Source organism: Convolutriloba macropyga, chromosome 14 (genome assembly GCF_964194025.1).
Source record: "Convolutriloba macropyga chromosome 14, txConMacr16.3, whole genome shotgun sequence".
In the NCBI taxonomy this organism is placed as follows: domain Eukaryota; kingdom Metazoa; phylum Xenacoelomorpha; order Acoela; family Convolutidae; genus Convolutriloba; species Convolutriloba macropyga.
In genome coordinates this window covers 28,907,993-28,933,083 of record NC_134481.1, presented here as the reverse complement: position 1 = coordinate 28,933,083, position 25,091 = coordinate 28,907,993, and the positions used below count along the sequence as shown (strand labels likewise).

Below are 25,091 nucleotides of genomic sequence, written 5' to 3'. Positions count from 1 at the left end.
AGGCTTGAAAGTTTGTTCGACCGGAGGGAGGATTTTCTGTCCTGGGTACTAAGTGCTTTTTTATTGCACCCGAATGAAGTTTGAAGTACATATTGTAAAGGTTTTTTTTTGCAGAGTTTTAGCTTCACAGATTTTGCGCTATTATGAAAGTCTTAGCTTTCAACTATGTTTTTCACGCCTCACTGTTCGATTTTTGCGTAATCTCAAAAGCGCTCAATCTGAATTGTGTTTATTGATAAAATAGAAGCGATTGTGAGAAAAAGTGGTATGTAGTGGTTATAGGGTAGTTGGTAAGAAGGAGGACTGCTATTCTGAGGTTCGAGTGTTCGAACACGTGTCGGGTACCTTCTCTTTTGTCGATCTGATAAAATTTCTAATAAAAACCATGCCGCCTGGCGTTCGAGAGAAATTCTTGCGACGCGAGTCGGTTTAAATTCCTGTGTGTGTATATATGTGTGTGTTTGGGTGATGAAAAATGGTAGTTTCCGTTTTTGTAGCAAATCTTTTAGCCGTTTTTTTATTTTGCATTTAATTTTTTGAACGTTTTTTTTTCGTAAAAAACGATGGAATTTTTCCCTCGTTTGTACTGTTGGCCCGAAACGAATGTGAGCAATTTTTTTTCACATTCTTTCCTTTCTTTTTTCTTTCCTTCTCTCTCTCTCTCCTATCCTTCTTCTTTTTTTTCTCTTGTCTCTCCCTCTATCTTCTCTTTTTCTTCCCTGTCTTTTTTACTTCTCTTGCTTTTGTTCATTTTTTCTTTCTCTTTCTTTGTTTCTCTTTCTCTCTGTTTCTTCCTCTCTCTTTCTTCTCTTTCCTTCGTTCCGATTCGCTCTCTCTCTCTCTCTCTCTCTCTCTCTCTTCCTCTTCTCTTTCCTTTCCGTCTCTCTCTCTCTCTCTCTCTCTCTCTCTCTCTCTCTTCTCTTTCCGTCTCTCTCTCTCTCGTTCTCTCTCTTTCACTCTGTTTCCTTCTCTTCTCAAATTTAGTTATCAATAAAACCAGTTGAGCTTTTAGTCCCCACCAAGAAACGGGAGGCGAAAACAAAATATACCAAAAGCTTCAGACTGAATTGGAAAATTCAAACAGCTGTCTCTGTCCTCCACGGGATACCCACAGGTTGCGTTTTATTTTGCGGTTCTATTACCATTATCCATAAAATTGCTATGAATTTAAGTTTTGAGCAGTTGTTGTATTGTCTAATCTTTCTATATTATTTTAATATCAGTCGCATTTGAGCACAATGGTTAAAAGTGCTCCTATCCTAACATCTTTTTAGGGGTCCTTAATTGTCCATCGTAGCATAATAAATGCGTTTTGAGACGCACTTTACCATCACTTTTAAGCTCCTAATATGCTTATTTTTTGCGCTCATTAAGCATGCGGTATAGTAAAAAACAAGCGAGTTACAAACGCAATTGTCCAGAAGTTTGATGTAGAAAGTTCACAAGACAAGTGCAATGAGGATAGTTAGCGTAAGTGGTGAGAACTATGGCTTTTAAACGAGGGGCATTGCTAGTGGTTATAATTTGAGTGGAAAGCCAAAAGTTGCGCTTGGGTAGTAGGCAGTCTGATTAGCATCCTGAGTAGGCAATCTGGGTAGTAGGCAGTCTGAGTAGGCAATCTGGTTCGCATCCTCTGCCGTTTAGTATCTGAAAAGGGGCTAACTAACTGTAATAATACCTGTTTAACTAACGGTTCTGTTTAGCTAAACAGATCCGCGAGTAGGCAAATTGTTTCAGGCAACTTTCATGCATAAGAATGGCTCTCAAGTCACGGAGAGATTCGACTGTTCCAAAATAGTGGACAATGCACACGTTAACCCTCCGTGGATCATTCACCACCCCTCCCCCCTCATCAGATTGAGATTCGGCAAGCCCACTGGCATCAGCGTTGGCTCCAGCTTGTCCAGCAGGGCGAATCGTGAATTTTATAGATTGGATAGATTCGAACTCTCTGCTGATTGTCTACATACAGGTTAATATCTATTATTGATTAATTGCTCTCAAACGAAGTTTGTACCAATTATATTACTCAAGTGGTCTTTCTGAAATTTTTTGCTTCACCGTTTTTTCGTCTGACCCAGTTGACATTTCGACCTCAAAATCGGGATAAACAGGTAACGCTCGGAGGGCAATAACTTCTCTTAGAGCCTTACGCCTAACCATTCTCTAAGAATGCCATCCACCAAAACTGTTTTGAGGCGACAATTTCAAGGGCGGTTCTTAATCTTGAAAGTTTGACCCCGTCACCCCCTTCCATCTAATCACCCCACCCCCCTCGCCCCAGCTGGGTGCTACCTCAGCCAACCGTTCGCTGGTCGTTTGAGAGCAATTCGCTCGACGTTATGCTGATGTTTATGCTGTTGTATCCCTTAGGACCATAGTTAAAAAAGCATGATGCAGTTTTATATGTTGATGAAAAGCTATCCCCCAGATACTTTAATATAACCGGTTTAATTATGCGTTAGTGTTTATGTAAAACGATAATGCTAATCTTCAGTCACATTCAAATCTCGTGTCATTCTACTATAACTTCAGTGCGTGCGGAGTTCAGAGGAATCCATGTTTAATGTTGTATGTTGCTTCATTTGTCGTTCCAGTTGGACGAGACAGTGTCTCTTTAGATGTTTTTGATTTTTATAACTAAGTAGAGTAAAAATCGAAAGTTGAGGTCGAGTTTTTGACAATACATTTTTGTACCAAAATCTGCGAATGCTTTTCTGTCCGACGTAATCTGAGTTTAGCTATAATTCGATTTTGTTCGAGCCCGGTTAGTTCACAATCTGAAGGACATAAATGAGACCGTTCCCTTTTCACACATTTTGGAGTGAATTTTGAGTGCCGATTTTGTCAAACCCGGCAGGAAAACTTGAGTTCAGTTTAAAAAAATCGAGCCGCAAAAACCACTTGCGTTTTGCGGCTCGATTTTGTTCTTGCTACTTTTGCGTTGTAACAAAAAAGGCGTTTGAACAAAAAATCGACTTCGTGATAAAAGGTTGCCGTTTTGTGAGGACGTTTAAATTCTGAATTTTGTGTACATTTGGGTACATTTCTGTACACACGGGGGATGGGATATTAAGCGCAAACTCGATTAGGCGAACAAATTTATTGTAGCCATGAGGCGAAAATGTTGAATCAAAGTTTTGTGGACCTAAGGCGAATACCAATTACAGCACTTCAGGTACTTTAAAATCTACTTATAAAGTACTCAAGTGTTCCTAACAAATGTCGTCACATGAAAATGATTCATTAAAGCACATTTAAAACGTATCCTTTTTTGAAAATTGTTTTTAATAGCCGCACAGCGATAGCTGGGGCTATTATTGGCCTTCTCTTGGTTTTTTACAATTCAAAGAATTTGAATTGTATTGGGGCGCTGTATTTTTTTTAAGATCTTCACACATTTTCACGATTTTTGAAGTCAAATTGGAGTGGTGATTTTGATCACGCCGAAACAGGAAATGGAGCGAAAAAGCGAGTGGTTTTGCGGCGTGAATTTTTTTTCGCTCTAATTTTAAAGTAGTGCTAAAACGGTGTTTGAACAAAAATTCGGTTTCTCGGTAGTGGTTTTTTGTTCACATGCGGCAATTTCACTCTGATTTTTACTGTTTTTTCGATTTTTTGGATCGGATTTTTTCTAAATAGTTTTCCCAATCCATTCACAGCTCATTCTGGACCTAGTTTTTTGTTAGAATCAAAATTACCTATCTCACTAGTGGGTTTTTGTTCTCCCTAGCAGCATTTTGACATTGATTTTCTGTTTCTTTGTTTTTTTTTCATCTGCTTTTTAGAAATGGTTTTTCCAATTCACTCATTGTCCATTATAGGTCTAGTTGTTTGTTAAGTCAATAAAAAATTCTTTGAATTGTACGTCAGGACTTGTCCTGCTATGTTTTTTATTTCGTCGTCATGATTTTTGTACACCATATGACGTCACAGCCACTTTTTGTTCATTCGTTCATGCAATTTCAACTGAATTGCATGTGTGACGTCATTTTTCGCTCTTATTGGAGCGAGTTTTGTTTTTCATGCGCGTGATTAAATTTTTGGTCACACTTGACTTACCTCACTCTCAAAAATGACTTCCTCACTTCGAAATTGACTTTTTTTACTTTAATTCAAAGAGATAAGGTCAAATGAGTGTGTGTCACTCTAAATTAAGATTATTTGAGATCAGCTAATAGAGGCAGCAATAACTTTACAGATTTTTAATCAAAATATAACAGATCAGCCTTCAATGAAAAGACGAGTTTTTTTGGTCTGTCTTTTTTACTGTTTTTTTTAGACTGCCGATCTACGAATCTATTGCGGCTATTTTCTGGCAATCTGCCAGCTATGTTTGCACCTTGGTAACATTCCAGCAAAGGTATTGGCAAAAAATACGCAGGAAAGCGTAGAAAACATGATAAAAAATTCTAAATAGAATAGTTTTTTTTCCAAATACCTTTGCCGGAATGTTACCGAGGGGCAAAATTAATTTGCTGAAATTATACATACTAAATGTGCGAACATTTGTTAAGGACACTTGAGTACTTTATGGCGTCAAGTAGATTTATAGCGTCAAGTACCGCTTAAGTGTTTTAATTGGTTTTCGCCTAATGTCTACAAAACTTTTGTTCAAAATTTTTGCCTATGGCTACAAAAATGTGTTAGCCTAATCGAATTTTCGCCCATTATCCTACTCCCCGTATAGGCAGATATCAGCTAGTTTGTTGACTAATCATCTGTCGCAACAGATTCTTTGGGTCATTTTAGAATTGATCCGGCTGTTTTTTGGAATTTCTCCGGCTGGTTTAAATCTTTGGGAAGCAGGAAATGAAGATAGTAACAAAAAATGCTTCGGGGCGAGCTGCCGAACAATGAAAAATTTTACAATCCAAGAATCGAATGGAATTTGTATTCTGTATTTTTAATTGGTCTCGAGCGAAGTTTGAAGCAATTATTGTAAACATGGTCTTTTTATGCAAACATTTCGTTTGACCGTTTTGACTTTTCGAGTGACTTTTACGCCCTTGACTTATTAGTTTTGCGTGATATAAATTGCTGTCATTCACAGGTGTCAGCAGCTGAACTCAGGAGTTGGCAGGTTACTACTAAAATTCAAATGAAAAGTGCGCTGAAATTGGAGTGTTTTCTTAGGTTAGACTTCATTAGTGGTGTTTAATAACCTCTAATGACGTCATTTGAAGCGCTTCTTAGTGTTTTTAGTTGCTGCTGCTCCTCCCCACTGTAGCAGGCTGCAATAGATTCGAGCTCCCACTAGTCTTTCGAGAGCAATCCTTGCAACGTTTGTTGGCTTTGTTATTGTAAAAAGTGTTAACTTTTTTCAATGTCTTCGAGCTATGATAAAGGGAGAGGCAGGTAAAGCCAGGGGACATTATACATTAGAGTCACTCAGCTGGCTGTAAAGTTTTTCCTTTTTTGAAATTTGTGAACCCAAAATGAAACAATTCTTCCGTTTGTCAATATTCTTTAATTTTTTATGACTCTGGCTTTTGATGAAAGTCTTGCATGGTTTGTGGTCATACGCTATAAGAAATGTATTTTTATGTTGAAGTTTCTATCTGATTTTATTGTTTGAAGCAACTTAAACCTCAGAAGTTTAGTAATGTTATATTATTTTGCAATTCTTTGCCATTTTTTAAGTTTCTTCTTTATTACAGGCTTTTAATTAAACTTCTAGAGCTTGAAAATCGTTTAATAGGTAGATTTTGGAGAATATTTTGCAGATTATTATATCAAGAATTTTAGCAAATTTTTGGTAAAATTTACTAACGTTGTCAATTTGTTGTCAAAGATCGTCTTTTTTTTACTTTTTTGTCCTTTGTCCAGCAATGTTTCTGCCAGCACTTAAGTTTTTGTTGTAGATCGCGCTGAGAAAAAGTTGGTTTTGAAGACCAAAGAATTCAGTTAGTTACCAAAGAATTCAGTTATGAATTTTGCAGCTTTTCATTTTTTTCCTCATTTCAATGTTCGTTGAGCTCGAGGGGCCAGATTTTTTTATTTGCTTCTTTGCATTCTTACCGAAAAAAATCTTGATTTTGATTACATATAATTTTTCGTTTGACCGTTTGAGCAAGGCAAAAAGTTTTTAACGTTTTTGCCTTGCTCATATTTTTTCCCGTACTATTATTTCTCAAGCAAGATTTCTGTTATCGAACCAGCTATCTAGTCATGATTTTCTGGGTTTTTGAAATTAAAACTGGGTTTTCAATACATTAACGCCAAAATTATCAACAATTTAAATTATAGCTTTGTTAATTTTCCCTAATTGTTTTATCTGTTTGGTTCGTAATCTTCAACTAGTCTGTTAACCCAGCCATCGATTTTCGGAATGTACGAACGGTTTTAAGGGCGCTTATTTTCAATGGTTATATGAATTATCTTTAGTGAATATTTATGGAACACTAGTTTATGGAATAAAAATGTTAAAATCCTTTTCATAGCCGCTGTCAGCCTCTCAACAGCTATTATTTTGGCGCTCTCCTGTTTTACAAGCAATTGACCTGTATTGGGACGCTGTCTTTTTTTAAAGATGTGTTCGCACATTCTCATGAATTTTGAAGCCAAATTGAAGTGATGATTTTGGTCACGCCGAAAGAAGCGATTTGGAGCCAAAAGGTGAGTGCCTTTGCAGCGTGTTTTTTTTCGCTGTGCTTTTAATTGAGTTAGAAAACGGCGTTCGAACAAAACTTCGCCTCCTCCGTGTTTTTTCACATGAAGCATTTTGACATTGATTTTTTTTACTGTTATCGATTTTTATTATCTGATTTTTTTAAAAATGGTTATCCGAATCCATTCATAGTGCTATTTAGGTCTAGTTTTTTTGTTAAGTCAATGAAAATTCTTTGAATTGTGTCAGGACTTGTCCTATGTTTTTTGATAATCGTGAGACCTTTTGATCACGTTTTTCATTTTATATAAACCACGACTTTCGCGTTTGGTTCCTGACCTACCTCACTCACTGTTTCAACTGAGTGGATTTGAATTCCGATCACGCAATGAAATACGCAATATAAGGAATGCGGTCAACTTTAAAGGAGTAAAATTAAAATACACGGGCTAAACCAATGAAGCCTGGTCGTAAAATCTTAGTGCATTAGGTTATCATACAGTTCGTTAGAGCAATTGCTAGATGGCATTAGTATTAAGTTTAATAGCCTTCTAGATGCCCTTTAAAAGCTGAGCTTAGTGTATTAATTATGATAGTTCCAGAGAGTATACTGCTAATAGGTATTAGTTTTAGGTCCTATTGTCCTCCTATTTCGATGCTAAATTCCTGATAATTATCTGATCGAATGAAACTGTAGATAAAATTCGAACACTTTTTGATGCGTAGAACAAGTATCGGACTGTCGTCAAATTTTATTTCTCGAATCCCAACGTCGCTCAGTGGGGTGAACAGAGGTATTTTTTGGCAATCTGCTGGCTATATTTTTTGTCGTCTGACGTTCTTTTTCGTTCTAACTTGTTCACGCTGCAAATGTCCAATGAGCTGTTCTGTTCACACGTTGATACCGCTGTATCACTCTTCGTTTGCTGTTGTTATTTGCGTAACGTCGTAACTAATAGGAGGTGTGTTCAGCTGACTTGCGTGATATTCTTTTAAATCGTAATTGACTTGCCTCACTCTCTCAATGACTCTCTATTATTAGGGTCAGTTACGGTTACTGTAAACCTTTTCATGGTCTATAAAAGAGTCCTATTTAATGATGTCTAGTAATAGCAAAATAAAGAATGCATTTTCGAAAAATTTCAAAGACTTTACTTTTTTGTGGGAATCATAGGTTGCATCAGCAACTTCCTCAACGAAATTGTATGTTTCCATGTATGTTTTGCAGACTGTAAGTTTATTTCCGCAGCTCGGAGGCTGTTTTTTTATTTCTGCATAATAGTTCCGTTCAGAATCAGATGACAGTATAAAAGGATAGAACCCAAGGCATGAAGGCTTACTGCATTTTTTTAATCTCGGAATTTTCCTTTAACCAAATTATATGGTCAGACAGTAATCTAGTGGAGTTTTGGCCTGCTTTCGATAGATTTGGTTTTTCCAGCTTAAGATCTTTATTCGGAAATTAGAGCAAATATTATTAACCATACCAAATGAATGATTATAGTTTAAAGAGTCGAACGAAAGATTAAGTGGTGAATTGCGTTTGCGTGCCCTGCCAAGTGTTTTGAATCGGTGGGACGTAATGTAAATTTATTACATCTAAATGCATAGGTTTAGCGGTTTTAATTGCTCTCGAACAAAGTTCGAAGCAGTTGTTGTATACATGTATGTATGCAAAACTTTTGCTTGACAGTTTTCATCTAGAACATTCTATCGAGTTCACTTCTTGAGTGACTTTTTCGCTCTTGAATTTTATAGTGATCGAATTTGCTCTAATTCAGAAATTAAGTCTTTTTGTTAAAAAAATAAAAGCAGTTGTGAGGAAGTACGGAAAATGTTCCGTAAAGCTTAGTGGTCAATATGACGGAGTCTAATCCGGGAGAGCGTTTTTCCGAACCCCACCTTTGTCGGATGTTTTTGCACCCGTAGAAGTATCTGTAGCCTGTACTTCTCTAAATTACCCCCTCTAAATTACATCGACCCGATCGTCGTTCCAGAGCAATTCGTCCCTTTTGGCTTTTCGTCCTCAGAAACGGAATAAACTGGTAACGCCCGGTGGGTATTAAGTTCTTGTAAAGCCTTTTCAATTCTAGATACAGAGTTTGCGATTCGCGAAAGCTGTTTTGTTGACACAAATTCATTGTGAAGGGCGGTTCTTAGAGGAAACTTCACCCCCCCCCCCGCACATCGCTCCACCCGTGACCCCTCACGCCACGCACCTTCAGTTAAGCTAAAACTAGCCTCACTATACCGTAGCTAGCTACTGACCAATAGCTCGCCAGGCGCTTGAGAGCAGTTCACCCGAAGTTAGTTGGCTGTTTAGTTTTTTACGTCAAAAACATTTTCACATTCAAAAATTTTCTATCAAGAACTTGTTTTCATTGTTCAACATAGCTTTTGCTTAGAACTAATTAATCTGTTTCGCGCCTTATGGTGTATCATGGAAAATAAAGGATCGACATTGTTTATACTATTCTTGTCTACTTATCACTAATTTGTTTGTCAATGTAGTGTAGATTTGTTGTAGAGTACAATCCTTCAGGTAAGTGAACTGTCTTGATGCGACAAATCAAACACTCAGCTGGTAGTGGCAAAGAGTGGAATGTTTACGAAGCTGTTCCTTTCCCATTATACTATATGATCATTTGAGAGAAAAAGTTGTTATCACATTGAAACCACTTGTGCCGAATGGATCAACTTGCATACAAATGAACATAGTGTATAAACAAATGGAGAAGTTGAAGAGATTAGAAAAAAATTTGGAATGTTAGAATTGGCGTCCATTTTGAAGTATTTGAAGCTCCAATCAAACTTAAGCAATATGTAATAGAGTTACGAATTTTTAGTTACTATCGATTCTCAATTGGGTATAACTTTTTAGCAACAAAAATGTCTTGAAAGGGGAAAGGAAACAGTTTCGTATTTTGACTTGTTGTTCTTGATTGTATGTGTATGTTTGTATGTTTTGTCCGTACACTCTAACGTTGTAGCTCCTAGTTGCACTGTACTGAATAGCGACTTAGAATTTTATTTCAAATGCAATAATATGTAGCTCCATTGGTTTGGAAAAAGCGAAAGAGTCTGCCCCAGGTCAAGGTCCTTGCGCAAAATGTCTTATGAAGTCACCAAAAACGCACCAAAAGTGTGAGGTTACTTCAGCTGAACGAGAACATACTCTGAGAGAGGGGGGAGCTGAGATCATAAACGATTTTGCTCGAGCCAACATTTGATACAAAAAAATTGTCCCGGAACTGTTCGCCGAAAGGATAACTTTGTATACAAATGAACAGACTTCGTAAAACTGTTCGCCAAAACTGAGCGACACCCTAAGTTTTTGCGCATTGGCGCTACATTAAATTTGGAAGATAGCAATTTTTTTTCCTGTGGTCTCTTTAATGCGATTTTTTGCGTGAACGATTTCACTCTTCGTCCTCAAAAACGAGATAGAGGTAACGCTACCAGGGCATTAAGTTCTCTTAGAGACTTAGCCTTACCAGTCTATAAGAATGTCAGTCACCAGAACTGTTTTGGGGAGAGAGTTTTATGGTTTGAAGGCCGGTAATTAATCTTAAATGTATGACCCTCCTCAGTCACCCACCACCACTCATCCCATCCCCAGCCCAGCCTCCTCAACCTCTCACCCCTCCCACCAACGCTAGCATCTCTAAGCCCCAGCTGCGTACTACCAAAGACAACCGCTCGCTTTGCGGTTATGTTTTATTGGTTTTGTGAAAGGAATACCGGGTCTTTACCATTATAGCCCTCTCCCCTCCCCCCCCCCCCCAGCTTAGTGGTCACACTAGTCGAGTCCAAAAGTTTATCTTGTAAGATCTTACAAGATTCTTGCAAAAAAAGTTTATCTTACAAGATCTTGCAAGAAAAAGTTTATCTTGTAAGATTCTTGCAAATACATAAACCACCCGGAAAAAAGTTGGAATAAGAAACAACTAACCAACCAAAAGCACAATTGTTATAAACTGAGTGAATTGACTTGCAAAGCAAGTGAAACGTATGACTTTTTTGCGGGTATAACGAAGTAATTTTGAAACTGGGAGACCCAATTTCTGCAAAGACAATTCTATAAAGGACTCATCCTCAAGGACTATTTCTTCAGAGAAAACTCTGAGTCAAGGAACGCTTCTACCAGAAGAATAAAAATAAGCGGAATCGTTTTCCTGCAAGATTAATTTCTTTCTAGGAAGAAAATTAGCCAAAATTTGGTTTTTATTGCCGCAAAGTAAAATGTGAAAATGTGATGATTCAGCATTGCGTCCGTTTAATATAACAATTATGTTCCATTGAATTTTATTCATGGATAGTGTTTTCAAGCAAGTTACAAGTATAGGCTATGAAAAGAGTAGAATGCTAACAAATGAGAGTCGATTTTAATTTTTGTTTTAGTTGAAAACATTTCTGACCTTTTTTTCTCGACTAGGGGAGCTGAGATCGTAAACGATTTTGCTCGAGCCAACATTTGATACAAAAAAATTGTCCCGGAACTGTTCGCCGAAAGGATAACTTTGTATACAAATGAACAGACTTCGTAAAACTGTTCGCCAAAACTGAGCGACACCCTAAGTTTTTGCGCATTGGCGCTACATTAAATTTGGAAGATAGCAATTTTTTTTCCTGTGGTCTCTTTAATGCGATTTTTTGCGTGAACGATTTCACTCTTCGTCCTCAAAAACGAGATAGAGGTAACGCTACCAGGGCATTAAGTTCTCTTAGAGACTTAGCCTTACCAGTCTATAAGAATGTCAGTCACCAGAACTGTTTTGGGGAGAGAGTTTTATGGTTTGAAGGCCGGTGATTAATCTTAAATGTATGACCCTCCTCAGTCACCCACCACCACTCATCCCATCCCCAGCCCAGCCTCCTCAACCTCTCACCCCTCCCACCAACGCTAGCATCTCTAAGCCCCAGCTGCGTACTACCAAAGACAACCGCTCGCTTTGCGGTTATGTTTTATTGGTTTTGTGAAAGGAATACCGGGTCTTTACCATTATAGCCCTCTCCCCTCCCCCCCCCCCAGCTTAGTGGTCACACTAGTCGAGTCCAAAAGTTTATCTTGTAAGATCTTACAAGATTCTTGCAAAAAAAGTTTATCTTACAAGATCTTGCAAGAAAAAGTTTATCTTGTAAGATTCTTGCAAATACATAAACCACCCGGAAAAAAGTTGGAATAAGAAACAACTAACCAACCAAAAGCACAATTGTTATAAACTGAGTGAATTGACTTGCAAAGCAAGTGAAACGTATGACTTTTTTGCGGGTATAACGAAGTAATTTTGAAACTGGGAGACCCAATTTCTGCAAAGACAATTCTATAAAGGACTCATCCTCAAGGACTATTTCTTCAGAGAAAACTCTGAGTCAAGGAACGCTTCTACCAGAAGAATAAAAATAAGCGGAATCGTTTTCCTGCAAGATTAATTTCTTTCTAGGAAGAAAATTAGCCAAAATTTGGTTTTTATCGCCGCAAAGTAAAATGTGAAAATGTGATGATTCAGCATTGCGTCCGTTTAATATAACAATTATGTTCCATTGAATTTTATTCATGGATAGTGTTTTCAAACAAGTTACAAGTATAGGCTATGAAAAGAGTAGAATGCTAACAAATGAGAGTCGATTTTAATTTTTGTTTTAGTTGAAAACATTTCTGACCTTTTCTCGACTAGGGCAGATTACCTATAGCCCCCCAATCATGGTAATTATACCATAATGGGAGGAGGCTATAAAGGGAAAGACCCGGAATACTTTATATGTTGTTGGGTCTTTTCCGTTTGTCTTTTCCGTAACTTTTTTAATGTCCAATTTTGGACTACAAGTTTTGGTAATGCAATCTTAAATACCCAAAATGGCTGTATTTTTTAAATTGTTCTCGTAGAGAAGCAATTATTGTAAACGTGTCTTTTTTATGCAAATTTTTTCTTGACCGTTTTGACTTTTCGAGTGGCTTTTACGCCCTTGACCTTTTGCGTTTCGCGTGATCTTAAATTCTCTCTCAACCACAATTTAAAGCGGCTGAACTCAATTGGTGGCAATTTAATGCTAGAAGTCAAATGATAAGTGAGCCAAAACTGGTGCCATGTTTTCATCTGGTATTTACTAGCCTCTAATGAGGTTATTTGAAGTCCCTAATAAAGTTCTTAGTCGCATTAGGGCCTCACCTCCCCCACTCAAGTAGGCTGCAATTGACTAGAGCTCGTACTAGCCGTTCGAGATCAATTCTTCCGACGTTAGTCTGTTATCTTACGAGTTTTTAAGAACGTTCAAAGCCAAATAGGTTCAAAACTGTTTTTGATTAAAGCAAAAGCATTAATCATATATAATGAGCAAGTCCGAATCTCATAACTCATCATAATTGGGATGGGACTGGTCACAAGAACGTTTGGTCTAGAATGGTCTGATCATACGCAATTTTATTCAGCGAAAGTGAAATTATCTTCAGTCATATTTCATTGGGTAAGTTTAGCGAAGTGCTTGCTATGTTAGTATAAACATATCTCGTACTATTAATACGATATTTCTATCCTATATTTTAAATAGCCGCCGTCAGTCTCTCAACGGCTATTATAATAGTAGATCTCCTTTTTACAATCCAAGAATTGGATTATATTGGTGCTGTCTTTCTTGCAAGATGTTTTCACACATTTTCCAGGACTTTGATCTTTCAACACGGGATAAGCAAGTAACGCACAGTGGGATTTAATTTTAATTATAGGCACATATCTGGCACAGAGACTACATAACTAGTAGTCCTTCGAGTGGTACAGCTGCTGGGAAGGCCTTAATTCAAGGCCTTAATTCATTTCTAGGAGTTTTTGAACCTCAAATGGTGCAATTATTCACGTTTCCGTCAGTTTTTCCGTCGAGTATTTTGTTTGATCAGTCTTAAATTGACGTTTGTCAAAGTTGATAAAAGGTATTTTTGCAAGACATTATATTTTTATGAGCGTTTTGTTAGCTAAGTGTTTTGGCACTGCAAAGATAAACACGCAAAATTATACTTATTTGAGTTTGTTTGAGTTTTTACAAACCCAGAAGGCAGAGAATCTCCTATGAGGTTTGATAATAGGTTACTGCACAGTTTCTATTGGTAATAATAGAATGGTTTTTAACATTTTAATGTAAAGAATTTTAGCAATTTTGTGATAAAATTAGCAATAATAGGGTTTATTAATAGACTACTGCATAATTTCTGTTGGCCATGGATTGGGTTTCCACAATTTTGTATAAATAACTTCCGCATTTTTTTAAATCAATTATGCAATTTTCAAGTTTGCAGTTATGCAAATTTTTGTCATTAATTGCTTTCATAAGAAGTTATCTTTGTCCTGTGTATATTTGTCCTGTGGTCTTTTTTTTATTTTTTCGACTGATTGATTTTTCTGTCTGGCCCATTTGATATTTCGGACTCAAAAGCGGGATAAATAGGTAGCGCTCGGAGGGTATTAAGTTCTCTCGGAGCCCTGAGCCGTACAAAACTCTGAGAATGCAGAATGAATGCGATGCACCAAAACTGTTTTGTGGAGACAATTTCATAGTGTGAAGGCCGTTTCTCAGCCTTAAAAGTTTGACCCCATCAGCGCACTCTCCCCGCCATCAGCTCCCCCAGCCCCCTTCAATGCTCCCATTGTCAGCCAACCTCCACACACCACTCCGGTCACCCCCCCCCCCCCTAATGCTGGCATCCTTAAGCCCCAGTTGGCTACTACCGACGCAAAACCCTGACCGGCCGTTTGAGAGCCATTCGCCTGACGTTAATCGGTTGTTTTTTCTAACTTCTGATAATAGGTTACTGCGTAGTTTCTATTGGCAATGGAATGGTTTTTAACATTTTAATATAAAGAATTTAAGCAATTTTTTAAATAAGTTTTGCAATGTTATTAGTTTTTCCAGCCCCAGGGTCCAGGGAAGCTCCCCTAGGGTTTGATAGTAGGTTACTGCATAGTTGTTAGGAGCAATGAAACAATTTTGAACATTTCAATATCACAAAGTTTGAAATTTTTAATAAAATTAAGGGACTGGTAAGGCTCCGAGGACAATAAAATGGTTTTGAAGATATCAATAGCACGAATTTTGGCAACAGTTCAAGATTTGCTATTGTTTTCAAATGTCTATTCTGAGGTTACCGATCTTTAAGTGCCAATTCAACTTTTTAAAGACTTGCAGATAGTTTATTGGTCTGATTCGAGAAATTAATTGCTTTGAACAGTCATTTGGCGAATTTTTGAATAAATTCTGCAATTTTCATTTTAAGTATTTGTCATATTTCTCGAATTTTTCCATCTTCAGTGGCCAGTAAACCCTTTCAATGCCTGTGCTTGTGTTAATGGGTATATTTGTGTTATCATATATTTGCTTCCGGATTAAGGCCTCAAAAGTTGTAGCAAAGATTTTATTTGTTTGGTTTTTTGATTATCACTGCTCTCAAACGAAGTTTGTAGCAATTATATTAGTCAAGTGGTCTTTTTTCTGAAATTTTTTGCTTCACCGGTTTTGCGTCTGACGTAATTTTTTTACTTTTGGTCCTCAAAAACGGGATAAACAGGTAACGTCTAGTGGGTATTAAGTGCTCTTAGAGCCTTTCGCCTCTGTTTCAGCTCAAACTGTTTTGGAGACTTATACTTATGGTGTTAAGGGCCGTTCATTGAGGTTGAAGACCCCCCCCCCACTGTTGACCCCAATTTTCCGACGTTAGTTGTTTTATGTTTAGATTTTACTCAACTCTTTGGATTGTGTTTCAGGTCTCGTCCTGTCGGTTTTTGTCGAATAAAAAGTTGTTTTGTATTACCTACTTTTACCGCTTTTTCGACATTTTGCGTGAAATTTTTTTAACTTCTCTAGACTAGTTTCTTTCCTCGCTCTGCTAAAAGTTTTTGACAGCAGTTGCTCTGACACGCAATCTAATGATTGCAGTAATAAAAAAAAACAAAATCAATGATACAAACGGGAAAGACTCATAAAGCCCAATTTTAGATGCCCTCTGCTTAGCATGTGTTCTTATTAATTGCTCTCAAACGAAGTTTGTGGCAGTTATATTAGTCCTGTCGGTCTTTTTTATGCGATTTTTCGCTTGACCGATTTTTCGTGTGACGCATTTGACTTTGTCCTCAAAAACGGGATAAACAGGTAGCGCTGTGCGGGCATTAAGTGCTCTTAGAGCTTTTCAGTTCACTAGTCTCCAAATATGCTATTCATTGAAACTGTTTTGGAGACTGTTTTGGAGTGAAGGGCGGTTCTTAGGTGCATCCCCCCCCCCTCTGCGCTCACCTCACGTCCCTTCAATTAACCTGAAGCTAGCTTCACTAAACCGTTGCCAGCTACTAACGAAGCCAACGCTCCTCGGTTGTTTGAGAGAAGGTCGTTAGTCGGTTATGTTCCTTTTATAATAGCCGCCCTCATCTTCTCAGCCGGCTATTATAGCAATCCTATTACAATTCAAAGAATTTGAATTGTATTGGGGCGCTGTCTTTTTTTTTGATCTGTTCACACATTTTCATGATTTTTGAAGTCGAATTGGAGTAGTGATTTTGGTCACGCCGAAACCGGAAATGTAGCGAAAAAGCGAGTGGTTTTGCGGCGTGAACTTTTTTCGCTGAAAACGGTGTTTGAACAAAAATTCGGTTTCTCGGTAGTGGTTTTTTGTTCACATGCGGCAATTTCACTCTGATTTTTACTGTTTTTTCGATTTTTCGGATTGGATTTTTTTCTAGATGGTTTTCCCAATCCATTCACAGCTCATTCTAGGCCTAGTTTTTAAATTTTCATTAAATTTTGATTTCTCGCTTGTGGTTTTCTTGTTCACATGCGGCATTTTGACATTGATCTTCTGTTTTTTTATTTTTTTGATCTGATTTTTTTTACAAGTTTTCTCAATTCACTCATAGTCCATTCTAGGTCTAGTTTTTCTGTTTAGTCAATGAAAATTCTTTGATTTGTACGTCAGGACTTGTCCTGCTATGTTTTTTTTATTTTGTCTAACTTTTTTTCGCTTTACCATTTTGCCGCTTTTTCATCTTTTTGCGTGAAATCTTTTTGACTTCTCTAGGCTAGTTTATCTCTTCTCTCATTCTGCTAAAAGTGAATTTGAACATCAGTTGCTCAGCAAAGCAATTCAAAATGAACAGAGTCAGTATAAAAAATTGAAGTCAGAAATAGAAACGGGATAAACCCATAAAGCCCAATTTTAGATGCCCGCTATTTGAACGTCGTTCCTATAAGTCTTAGTTACCATCTCTTATGCTTATTGGTATTGATAGTAGCCCCTGCAGCCTCTCTCTAAGAAACAGAATTATGTTCAACTACGAAATGCTAAATTGTTCAACTACTAAATCGGATTTAAAAAATGTTTTTGTACAAAAATCTTTTTTTTCGATATCTTCTATTCTTTCAATCCCAATCATGCTTGTTGGAATCAACGGCGGCTATTTTCCGGCAATCTGCCGGGTATGTTTTAATTCGCTTTGCTTTTTGATCTGGTTTTTTCGTTATAAAGTAAGTTCTAACTTTCACGTTTGACTTCGGACTTCAGCAAATCTTAGTTCGGCGATGTTGATCAAATTTTTCCTTCGATAAAGTGAAATTTGCTTGTCTCTCTCATTGGGTAAAATAAATAGTAATGACTGGTTGCCCTCTGAAGTTTCAAGAGTTCTTTTATGAAAGCAACCATAGTGCAACTCATAGTTGGGTGAGTAGAATAATGAGGATATTTTATTTATACCCTCTCGTTGGACGAAAACATTAATTGAGACGCTCCCCTCTATTGAGACGCAATGATGTTCAGGCAACATGCAGCTTTATACTCATGTCTTAGCATTTCATGCAATTATCAGTGGTTGGGCTACTCATTGTACAAAATGAATTGAGTATTATGGTCTTTATGAATTCAGTAATAACGAAAACTACGGGCGAGGTTGACTGCTTCTTTTTTTTGAAACATGTAAATTACTCAGACTATAACCCTAAGGTTAGATATCTACATGCTCTAAAATGTTAAATAAATTAATCAGCATTGTTATTAATATAGTAATCTTCAAATTGTGGCTGTTAGTTTTTATAGGTAAAAATAGGATTTGAAGGCTCCTATTTGTCTATTAACGGGTACTTTCCTGCGTTGATCGAGCAAAAACTCGGTCAAAACATTTTTAAAGCAAGTTTTACTGTTAAAAGTTCTTATTGAAGAGGGCAATTTGTTCCATTTTTGAACGCTTTTCAAGATTAAAGATTTGTTACTCCACTTCGTTTTCGTTTTCTTTTTTATAATAATTTGATTTGTTCTGTTGTTCTGTCTGGCGTTATGGCGACTAGTAAACTTTTTTAAAATTTTCGGATGTTTCCCATTGTTTTTTATCTGTTTGTAGCTTCATTAGGCTAACTTTTGAGATAAACAATTCGGCTGGCAGGATACGATCCTTAATGAGAAGATCAATGGAGTGGTCAAATTTTTGACGAAAATAACAAACTTTTATTCCCCAGTTAATTTGCCTGTTTATGCGGTTTATGTTTTTCACTGTAAGAGTTTGGAGGAATACTCCACTGAAAGAAAGATGAGAGAGTACAACTGACGAAAACATCAATTCTTACTTTCAAAGGTATTTGATTTCTTACAAGATACAAAGAACGAATTGCATTAGCCATTTTGCTTAAAACTGAATTCAGGTGATTTTCAAAGGTTAAGTTTGAATCAATTTGTACTCCCCGATGACGACATGCATGAGCTGGTTTGATAACTTCGCCTTTAAAAGAAATTTCTGGATCCGAATTAGTATGATCTGTAAAGAATAACATCTCTGTTTTATCGGCATTTAATGTGAGTTGATTCTCTGTCAGGTATTTGTCTGTTTGTTCTAATATTTTTTCAATTTTTTGGGAAATATTTTCATTACGTTCAAATTTGCATATAATACTAGTGTCATCCGCAAATTGAACAACATCATTATCACCTTCCAGCTTTTCAGAAAAATCGTTGACATATAACAGAAAAATAAGAGGTCCTAACACAGTTCCTTGTGGAACACCATGATTAATAGTTAATTTATCTGATAAGTCAATACCCAGTTTTACGCATTGTGTTCGATTTTCGAGAAAAGATTTGAGAAGTAAAATTGTTGATTGAGAGAGGTTGAAATTTTCAGCTTTCTTGAGAAAGACTTCATGTGAAATTGAATTGAAAGCTTTTGCAAGATCTAAGAACACAGCACCTGTGTCGTTATCTTGCATATTTCCTATAATTTTTTCAATAAAGTAAAGGACAGCATCAGTAGACGACTTTCGAGATTGGAAACCGAATTGTTTTTTGTTCAAGAGCGCAAATTTTTCAAGATATTCTAATAACTGATTAAGTAAAAGCCTTTCAAAAACTTTTGCAAAATTTGGTGTTACAGAAATTGGACGATAATTAGTTAAAACAGAAACATCTCCTTTTTTGAAAATTGGTGTGATGTGTGCATCCTTAAGAATTGTTGGAAAAACTTTCTCTTGAATACAATCGTTAAATATAATCTGAAGATGTGTCCCAATAGCATATTTTCCGGATTTCAATGCCCAAGCATTGATGTATCCCGGCCCTGGTGCTTTGTGGTTGTCTAGATTGTCAATAACTTTATAGATTTCCCTCAAAGTAAAAGGTCTAAAATTAAACTCTTGAAAAGTTCGCTCTATTTTTTCGACGTTCAATGGAACAATATGCCCTCTGTAGATGCCCATTTCACTGAAAACTCTGTTAAAAGCGTTACATATTGATTTTTTGTCTTTCGTTTTTTACTATTCTCGTCAATTTCAGTGATGTTTGGACTGTTATTTTTCTTTCCGATTTTTTTCTTAATGAATTTCCATTTCTCTTTTGTTGTTTCAATTTTCTTTAAAAAATCCTCTGAAAATTGATTTTGTGCTTCTTTTAACTTTCGGTTTACAAGGTTGCGATATTTTTTAAATGACGCAAAAGATTCAGCACTTTGTGTCAATTTGTACTCATTGAAGTAACGATGTTTCTCAGCAACTAAATGTTTAATTTCTTTTGTCATCCAAGGTTTTTCTGAAGTAGTCTTTTTGTATTGGAAACTAATTTCTTCTCTGTTGGTGCATTTTTCTCAAGTATTGTCAGAAAATTTTTGTTAAACTCTGCAAACATTTCATCGCAGTTTCTTTGTTGATAAACTGTTCTCCAATCTGCAAGAGCCAGATCTCTATTAAATTTTTCCTCGACAAAATTTTTTGTATCTAATTAAAAAAAATTTTGTTTTTCTTCTAACAGAAAAAGTTTGCTCTGAAAAAATATTACATTATGATCAATATCGATAGGAGGTAAGCAGACATTCCAACTAGTGATTTGCTCATTAGTCGAGAAACCGTGATCTATCAAACTTTTTTTATTGTTGCTTATGCGTGTAGGAATATCAATGTTAGATAACTGTAATCATAGTCCCGCCGCAAAATTCTGAATGCATTTTGCCCATTTACGCTCAACTTATCAATGTTATAATCACCAAATAAGAGAATATTATCTGTAGCTGAGAACGCATTAGAAACCTCTGCATTTAATTCGTCTAAAAAGAAGTCACCCAGGCTTTGATGTGGACAATAGGAGATGTTAATGAGACATTTTTCAGTTAAAGGGTTGCCTAGCTCCAGCCACAAAGTTTCAAAATATTTCGGGTCAGCTAACTCAAATTCTCTTCTGCGTTTAAAATTTATTTTCTTAGGAATCCATATTCCTACACCCCCACCCTTAGCTGCTCCTGTTTGATGTGACCAATTTTATGCAAAAAATTGTGCTCAGCGCTGAGGTTTATATTCCCGCTTTGATCTTCGCTCATCCAAGTTTCAGTTACTATAACAAAAGTTTCCGTATCCAGCTGCTGGAGCAAGTTTGATATATCTTGATACTTATTCTGTATGCTACGTGCGTTGAAAAGTAGAATTTTAATGCCAGTTTGAGCGCCAAAAATAGCATCATCCAAAGAAGAAAGTTTTGAGTCATAGGGTCCAGGATTTTTTTCCATGTCACCACAGAGAAGCAAAAAATTTCTGTTAGGAAAACGTGAAACGCTACGAACAGCCGCAATGAATAATATAATCAGCATTCTCTGGAAATAAATCAGCACATTTTCTAAATTATCATGTTTCTTATTTATTTGCGTTAAGTAACGTTGCTTAATGTATACCTGGTCTTTCATATTTCCCAAAAAAAACCAGAAAGTTAAAACAAACGGTAAAAGTATCATGTCAAAAAATAAAGTTACTCAACTCAAAATGAATAGCGAACATTTTGCTTCTGTAAAAAGAATCGAATTATCTCCAAAATCTATTGGTCTTTTTCACGAGCTAGTACACTGAATGTGGAATCCATAACCCTAATAGCTAGAGAATGGGTGAAAACGGCCCCGAGGACTTAAAACTTGCTAACCAACAGTTAATTGAAAATAAAAATTATGAACTTTTTTACGACCCGGAAGTACAAGTTTGATGAAAAGTAGCGTGAAATGTAATAACTGCAAATTTTAGATGCGTTTATTGTACTTCCAATAATGTTTTGCACTGTCTTCTGTAGCTATTTTTGCAGTCAGCTATGTGAAAAGACCATTACACGTTTGGTTTGTGTGGAGATTGTAAACAAAAGAACCGTTCCAAATTCCATTCCAAAAAACGATCCGTAAAAACAATTTGACTTGCGGGGGCGCTGCGATGGCATGTGATATTAAATGGATGAGAAATTTAGTTTTTTATCGTAAGCCAACTGGAGACTAAAAAGTGTTAAAATTATAGTCGATTTTCATCACCTGAAAATTTTTGTGCTGATGCATGTAAAGGAACTCTGTGATGTACTTATTTGAATTAATTGTTTAATGTCATTATCTGTATCAATGTTATACTTTGATCACCAATTTGAGTTTCTGTTTGCCCAAATTTGATAAGCCTATTCAGGTAAATAGACATAATTGCTCCATTAGAATGTCTTAGAATTATGTATTTTGTTATTAGCAATCTAATCCAGTGCGCGCGTGTTACTTGTATCGTGATAGTTTGGTAGATTGAGAAGTATTGAGATTAGCCTCCTGATTTAATGCGCTCCTGTTTTGCATGATGATTGTAATAATGTACACCATTTTGGTTTCATTTTGTGCACACTTCGGTAGAATATTATTTAGTTTTGTTATTATAATATGTGAAAAAAGCAGCGACTTGCTATTAATTAAAATGAAGGTTTCGTGTTGTGCGTTTGCAAAGCAAACGGGAAGATTTTTCTTAAAATTTGCAAGTCATTTTTCTCGAATTGTTTTTAGTGTTGTTAATTGCGGAATAAATCCACGCCTCTTTAAAGTTTTCGTTCAAAAGTGTGACAAATGGTCAATGTTTTGCGCTTGAATTTTGTTATATAAATAGTTTTCAATTGCTTAACTTTTGGAATACAGCGTTGTATAGAAAAATTCCTATCTCGTTAATGTTCCAACAGAAAGAGTTTTGATACGATACCACATCCGATACCACTGAAAATAGCAAAATATAATTCAGTTGATATCTGCTGAATACCTAGTGTGAAGGTGAACCGACAAAACAGTCTCAGACAAAATAGTCATGAATAGCAAAATATACCCTGACAAAGTAGTTCCAAAAAGTACTAAATAGTCCCAGACAAAATAGTCCCGAATAGCAAAATATTCCCTGGCAAAGTGGTCCCAAAAAGTAGAAAAAACAGTCCCAGACAAAATAGTCCCGAATAGCAAAATGTTCTCTGACAAAGTAGTCCCAGAGAAATAGAGGAAACAGTCCCAGACAAAATAGTCATCAATAGCAAAATATTCCCTGACAAATTAGTCCTAAAAAGAACATAAAATTTTCCAAGACAAAATAGTCCCGAATAACAAAATATTCCCTGGCAAAGTGGTCCCAAAAAGTAGATAAAACAGTCCCAGACAAAATAGTCACGAATACCAAAATATTCCCTGGCAAAGTGGTCCCAAAAATTAGATAAAACAGTCCCAGACAAAATAGTCCCGAATAGCAAAATGTTCTCTGACAAAGTAGTCCCAAAAAAGTAGATGAAACAGTCCCAGACAAAATAGTCATCAATAGCAAATTATTCCCTGACAAATTAGTCCTAAAAAGTACAGAAAATATTCCCAGACAAAATAGTCCCGAATAACAAAATATTCCCTGACAAAGTGGTCCAAAAAAGTAGATAAAACAGTCCCAGACAAAATAGTCCCGAATAGCAAAATATTCACTGACAAAATAGTCACAAAAAAGTAGAAGAAACGGTCCCAGAAAAAATAGTTCCGAAAATCAAAATATTCCCTGACAAATTAGTCCAAAAAAGTAGTTTAAACAGTCACAGACCAAATATTCCCAGCTAAACACAGTGTTAAATATATGCACGCCAATTAACAGAGAAACTCCTTGAGTTATTCATATCATTGTTTGTCATTGATTTGTTATTGAACAAATATTAAGCTCATTACAAGTTTTTTCACCAAATTATGTATTTTGAAGCAAGGTTTTGGTTTATTCGTAATTCATATCAATTAAAAACAATGCATTCAGAAGCTTTGCTCATAGATTATGTTTAATATCCGCACAGCGATAGCTGGGGCTATTATTGGCCTTCTCTTGTTTTTTTCGTCGTCAAGATTTTTGTTACGACCATATGACGTCACAATCACTTCAAATATTCTTCTTGTTCATTCGTTCATGCAATTTCAATTGTGCGTGAATGACGTCATTTCTCACTCTTAGTGGCGCGAGTTTTTTTGCTATTCGCGTGATTAATTTTTTGCTCACACGTGACTGACCTCACTCTCAAAAATCTCTTCCTCACTTTGAAATAGACTTTTCTTCACATTAATTCAAGAGATAAGGTCAAGTGAATGCCTGTCACTCTAAATGAAGGTTATTGGGAGCACCTAATGGAGATAATTTCTTGGTCTGTCTTTTTCATTGTTTTTTTAATATGCAGATCTCCAAAGCTATTGCGGCTATTTTCTGGAATTATGTCAGCTATGTTTGATAATTTTTTCAATATGTTCAGGACTATTTGGTCTGGGACTGTTTTATCTGCTTTTATTGGGCTATTTTGTCTGGGAATATTTTGCAGTTTGGGACTTCCGTTCAGACACAACTGTGTGGCGGCGGTAAGAAATAATTGCATTTAATAACGAAAGATTCAAACTGTTGCGGCTGCTCAAGAATATCAGCGGAACCGATATATCACAGCCTGGTTCTCGAGTTTTACGCCGGCCTGGTTCTTCACTGGGTTCGATTGACTAACGATCTCGCAGAAATAATTAGTCGCTCGGACGTATTTAAAGGACTGTAACTTTAATTTTGTTGATTGAAGTTAAGAAAATCCTAAGTGATAATCTATGTTTAATCTCGTGCTGAAGTTTGTAAGGCTTCAGCGAGTAGTTAGTATTGTTGGAAACTCCTCAAGTAAGCTCAAATAACTTAGAACTCGCAAGATCTTAAGATCTAGCAAAACTTAGCAAAAAAGACTAAAGTTGTTAAGAATCAAATTTTAGTCTATCTGAGAGCCAACTGCTCTTGGTAACAGTTTCTAATGGTTCTAAATACAATACGGTTTCACTAATCAAACAATTAGGTTAAAGTAAATAATCAAATTTTTATCTTTTATAACATCATCATTACTTGTTTCTGATTGGTTAATCAAGAAAATGATTTAGGTAATTGTTTACATAGTAAATGTCAAATTACTGCAATATTTACTTTTGTTGACATAAGCTTGGATGGTTATTAGGTGGAACTAAATGCCTCAAATGTACGGTATTTCACCTTTAATGATCATCTAAAGTATCATAAAATAAACAACTTAAGAAATTTAACAATAAATAACAAAATATCGAAAAATGCCAATTTTGCACCATATAAGTGCTAATAGCCACACTTGTGGGTCTGATGAAATAACGTTCGTTGGGTCCATGGATAGCTTAGAGGTAACCCTAACCGTCTGCCATAACCTCGGGTTGCTCGGGTTTTGCCTTCCCAAAATCGGGGGGGGGGGGTGGACAAATTTTCGGTCCCAACTTGTAAAATTCAGTTTTGGCCATTTTTGAGTTTTGACAAATTCTAAGTTTTTTCAGTTTTAAACGTTATTTCTTGCTGTCTGATGGCTTTTGTAGCTGATCTGAAGTGGCGCCAACACAAACGGTCAGAGCTGAAAATTTTCTGAAGCGTTTTTCTTTTAATTATTTTTATGCACGAAGATATTTAATTTAATGATGATCTAAAATTATTAATTGCTCACAAACCAAATTTCGGTATAGAAGTGCTACTGGATAGAAGGTATAGAAGTTCCAATTATAGTAGTCCTTTCAATGCGTTCTTTCGTTCAGGCGGGCGTTAAGTCGCTGAGCAGTATTTTTTGAGCCTCAATAGTCTCTAAGTATGCGATTCACGGAAACGTAAACTTTTGAGGAGACCAAAATTAATGGTGTGAATGGAGGTTCTTAAAAGTTCAAAAGGC

The 25,091-nt window shown here is 36.3% G+C and overlaps 2 protein-coding genes across 2 annotated transcripts in view; one reads left to right on the top strand and one right to left on the bottom strand.

Moving 5' to 3' along the window:
• The window catches only part of LOC142353214 (uncharacterized), a 712,302-nt gene that overhangs the window by 555,272 nt on the left and 131,939 nt on the right, over nt 1-25,091 (top strand). Inside the window, exons 7-8 of the mRNA XM_075405443.1 lie at nt 1,738-1,972; nt 9,138-9,152. Of these exons, the coding sequence (XP_075261558.1) occupies nt 1,738-1,972; nt 9,138-9,152 (250 nt within the window). The remainder of the gene's footprint in view (nt 1-1,737; nt 1,973-9,137; nt 9,153-25,091) is intronic.
• LOC142353212 (uncharacterized) overlaps nt 1-25,091 on the bottom strand; it is a 276,576-nt gene that overhangs the window by 168,167 nt on the left and 83,318 nt on the right. The gene's annotated exons all lie outside the window — the stretch shown is intronic.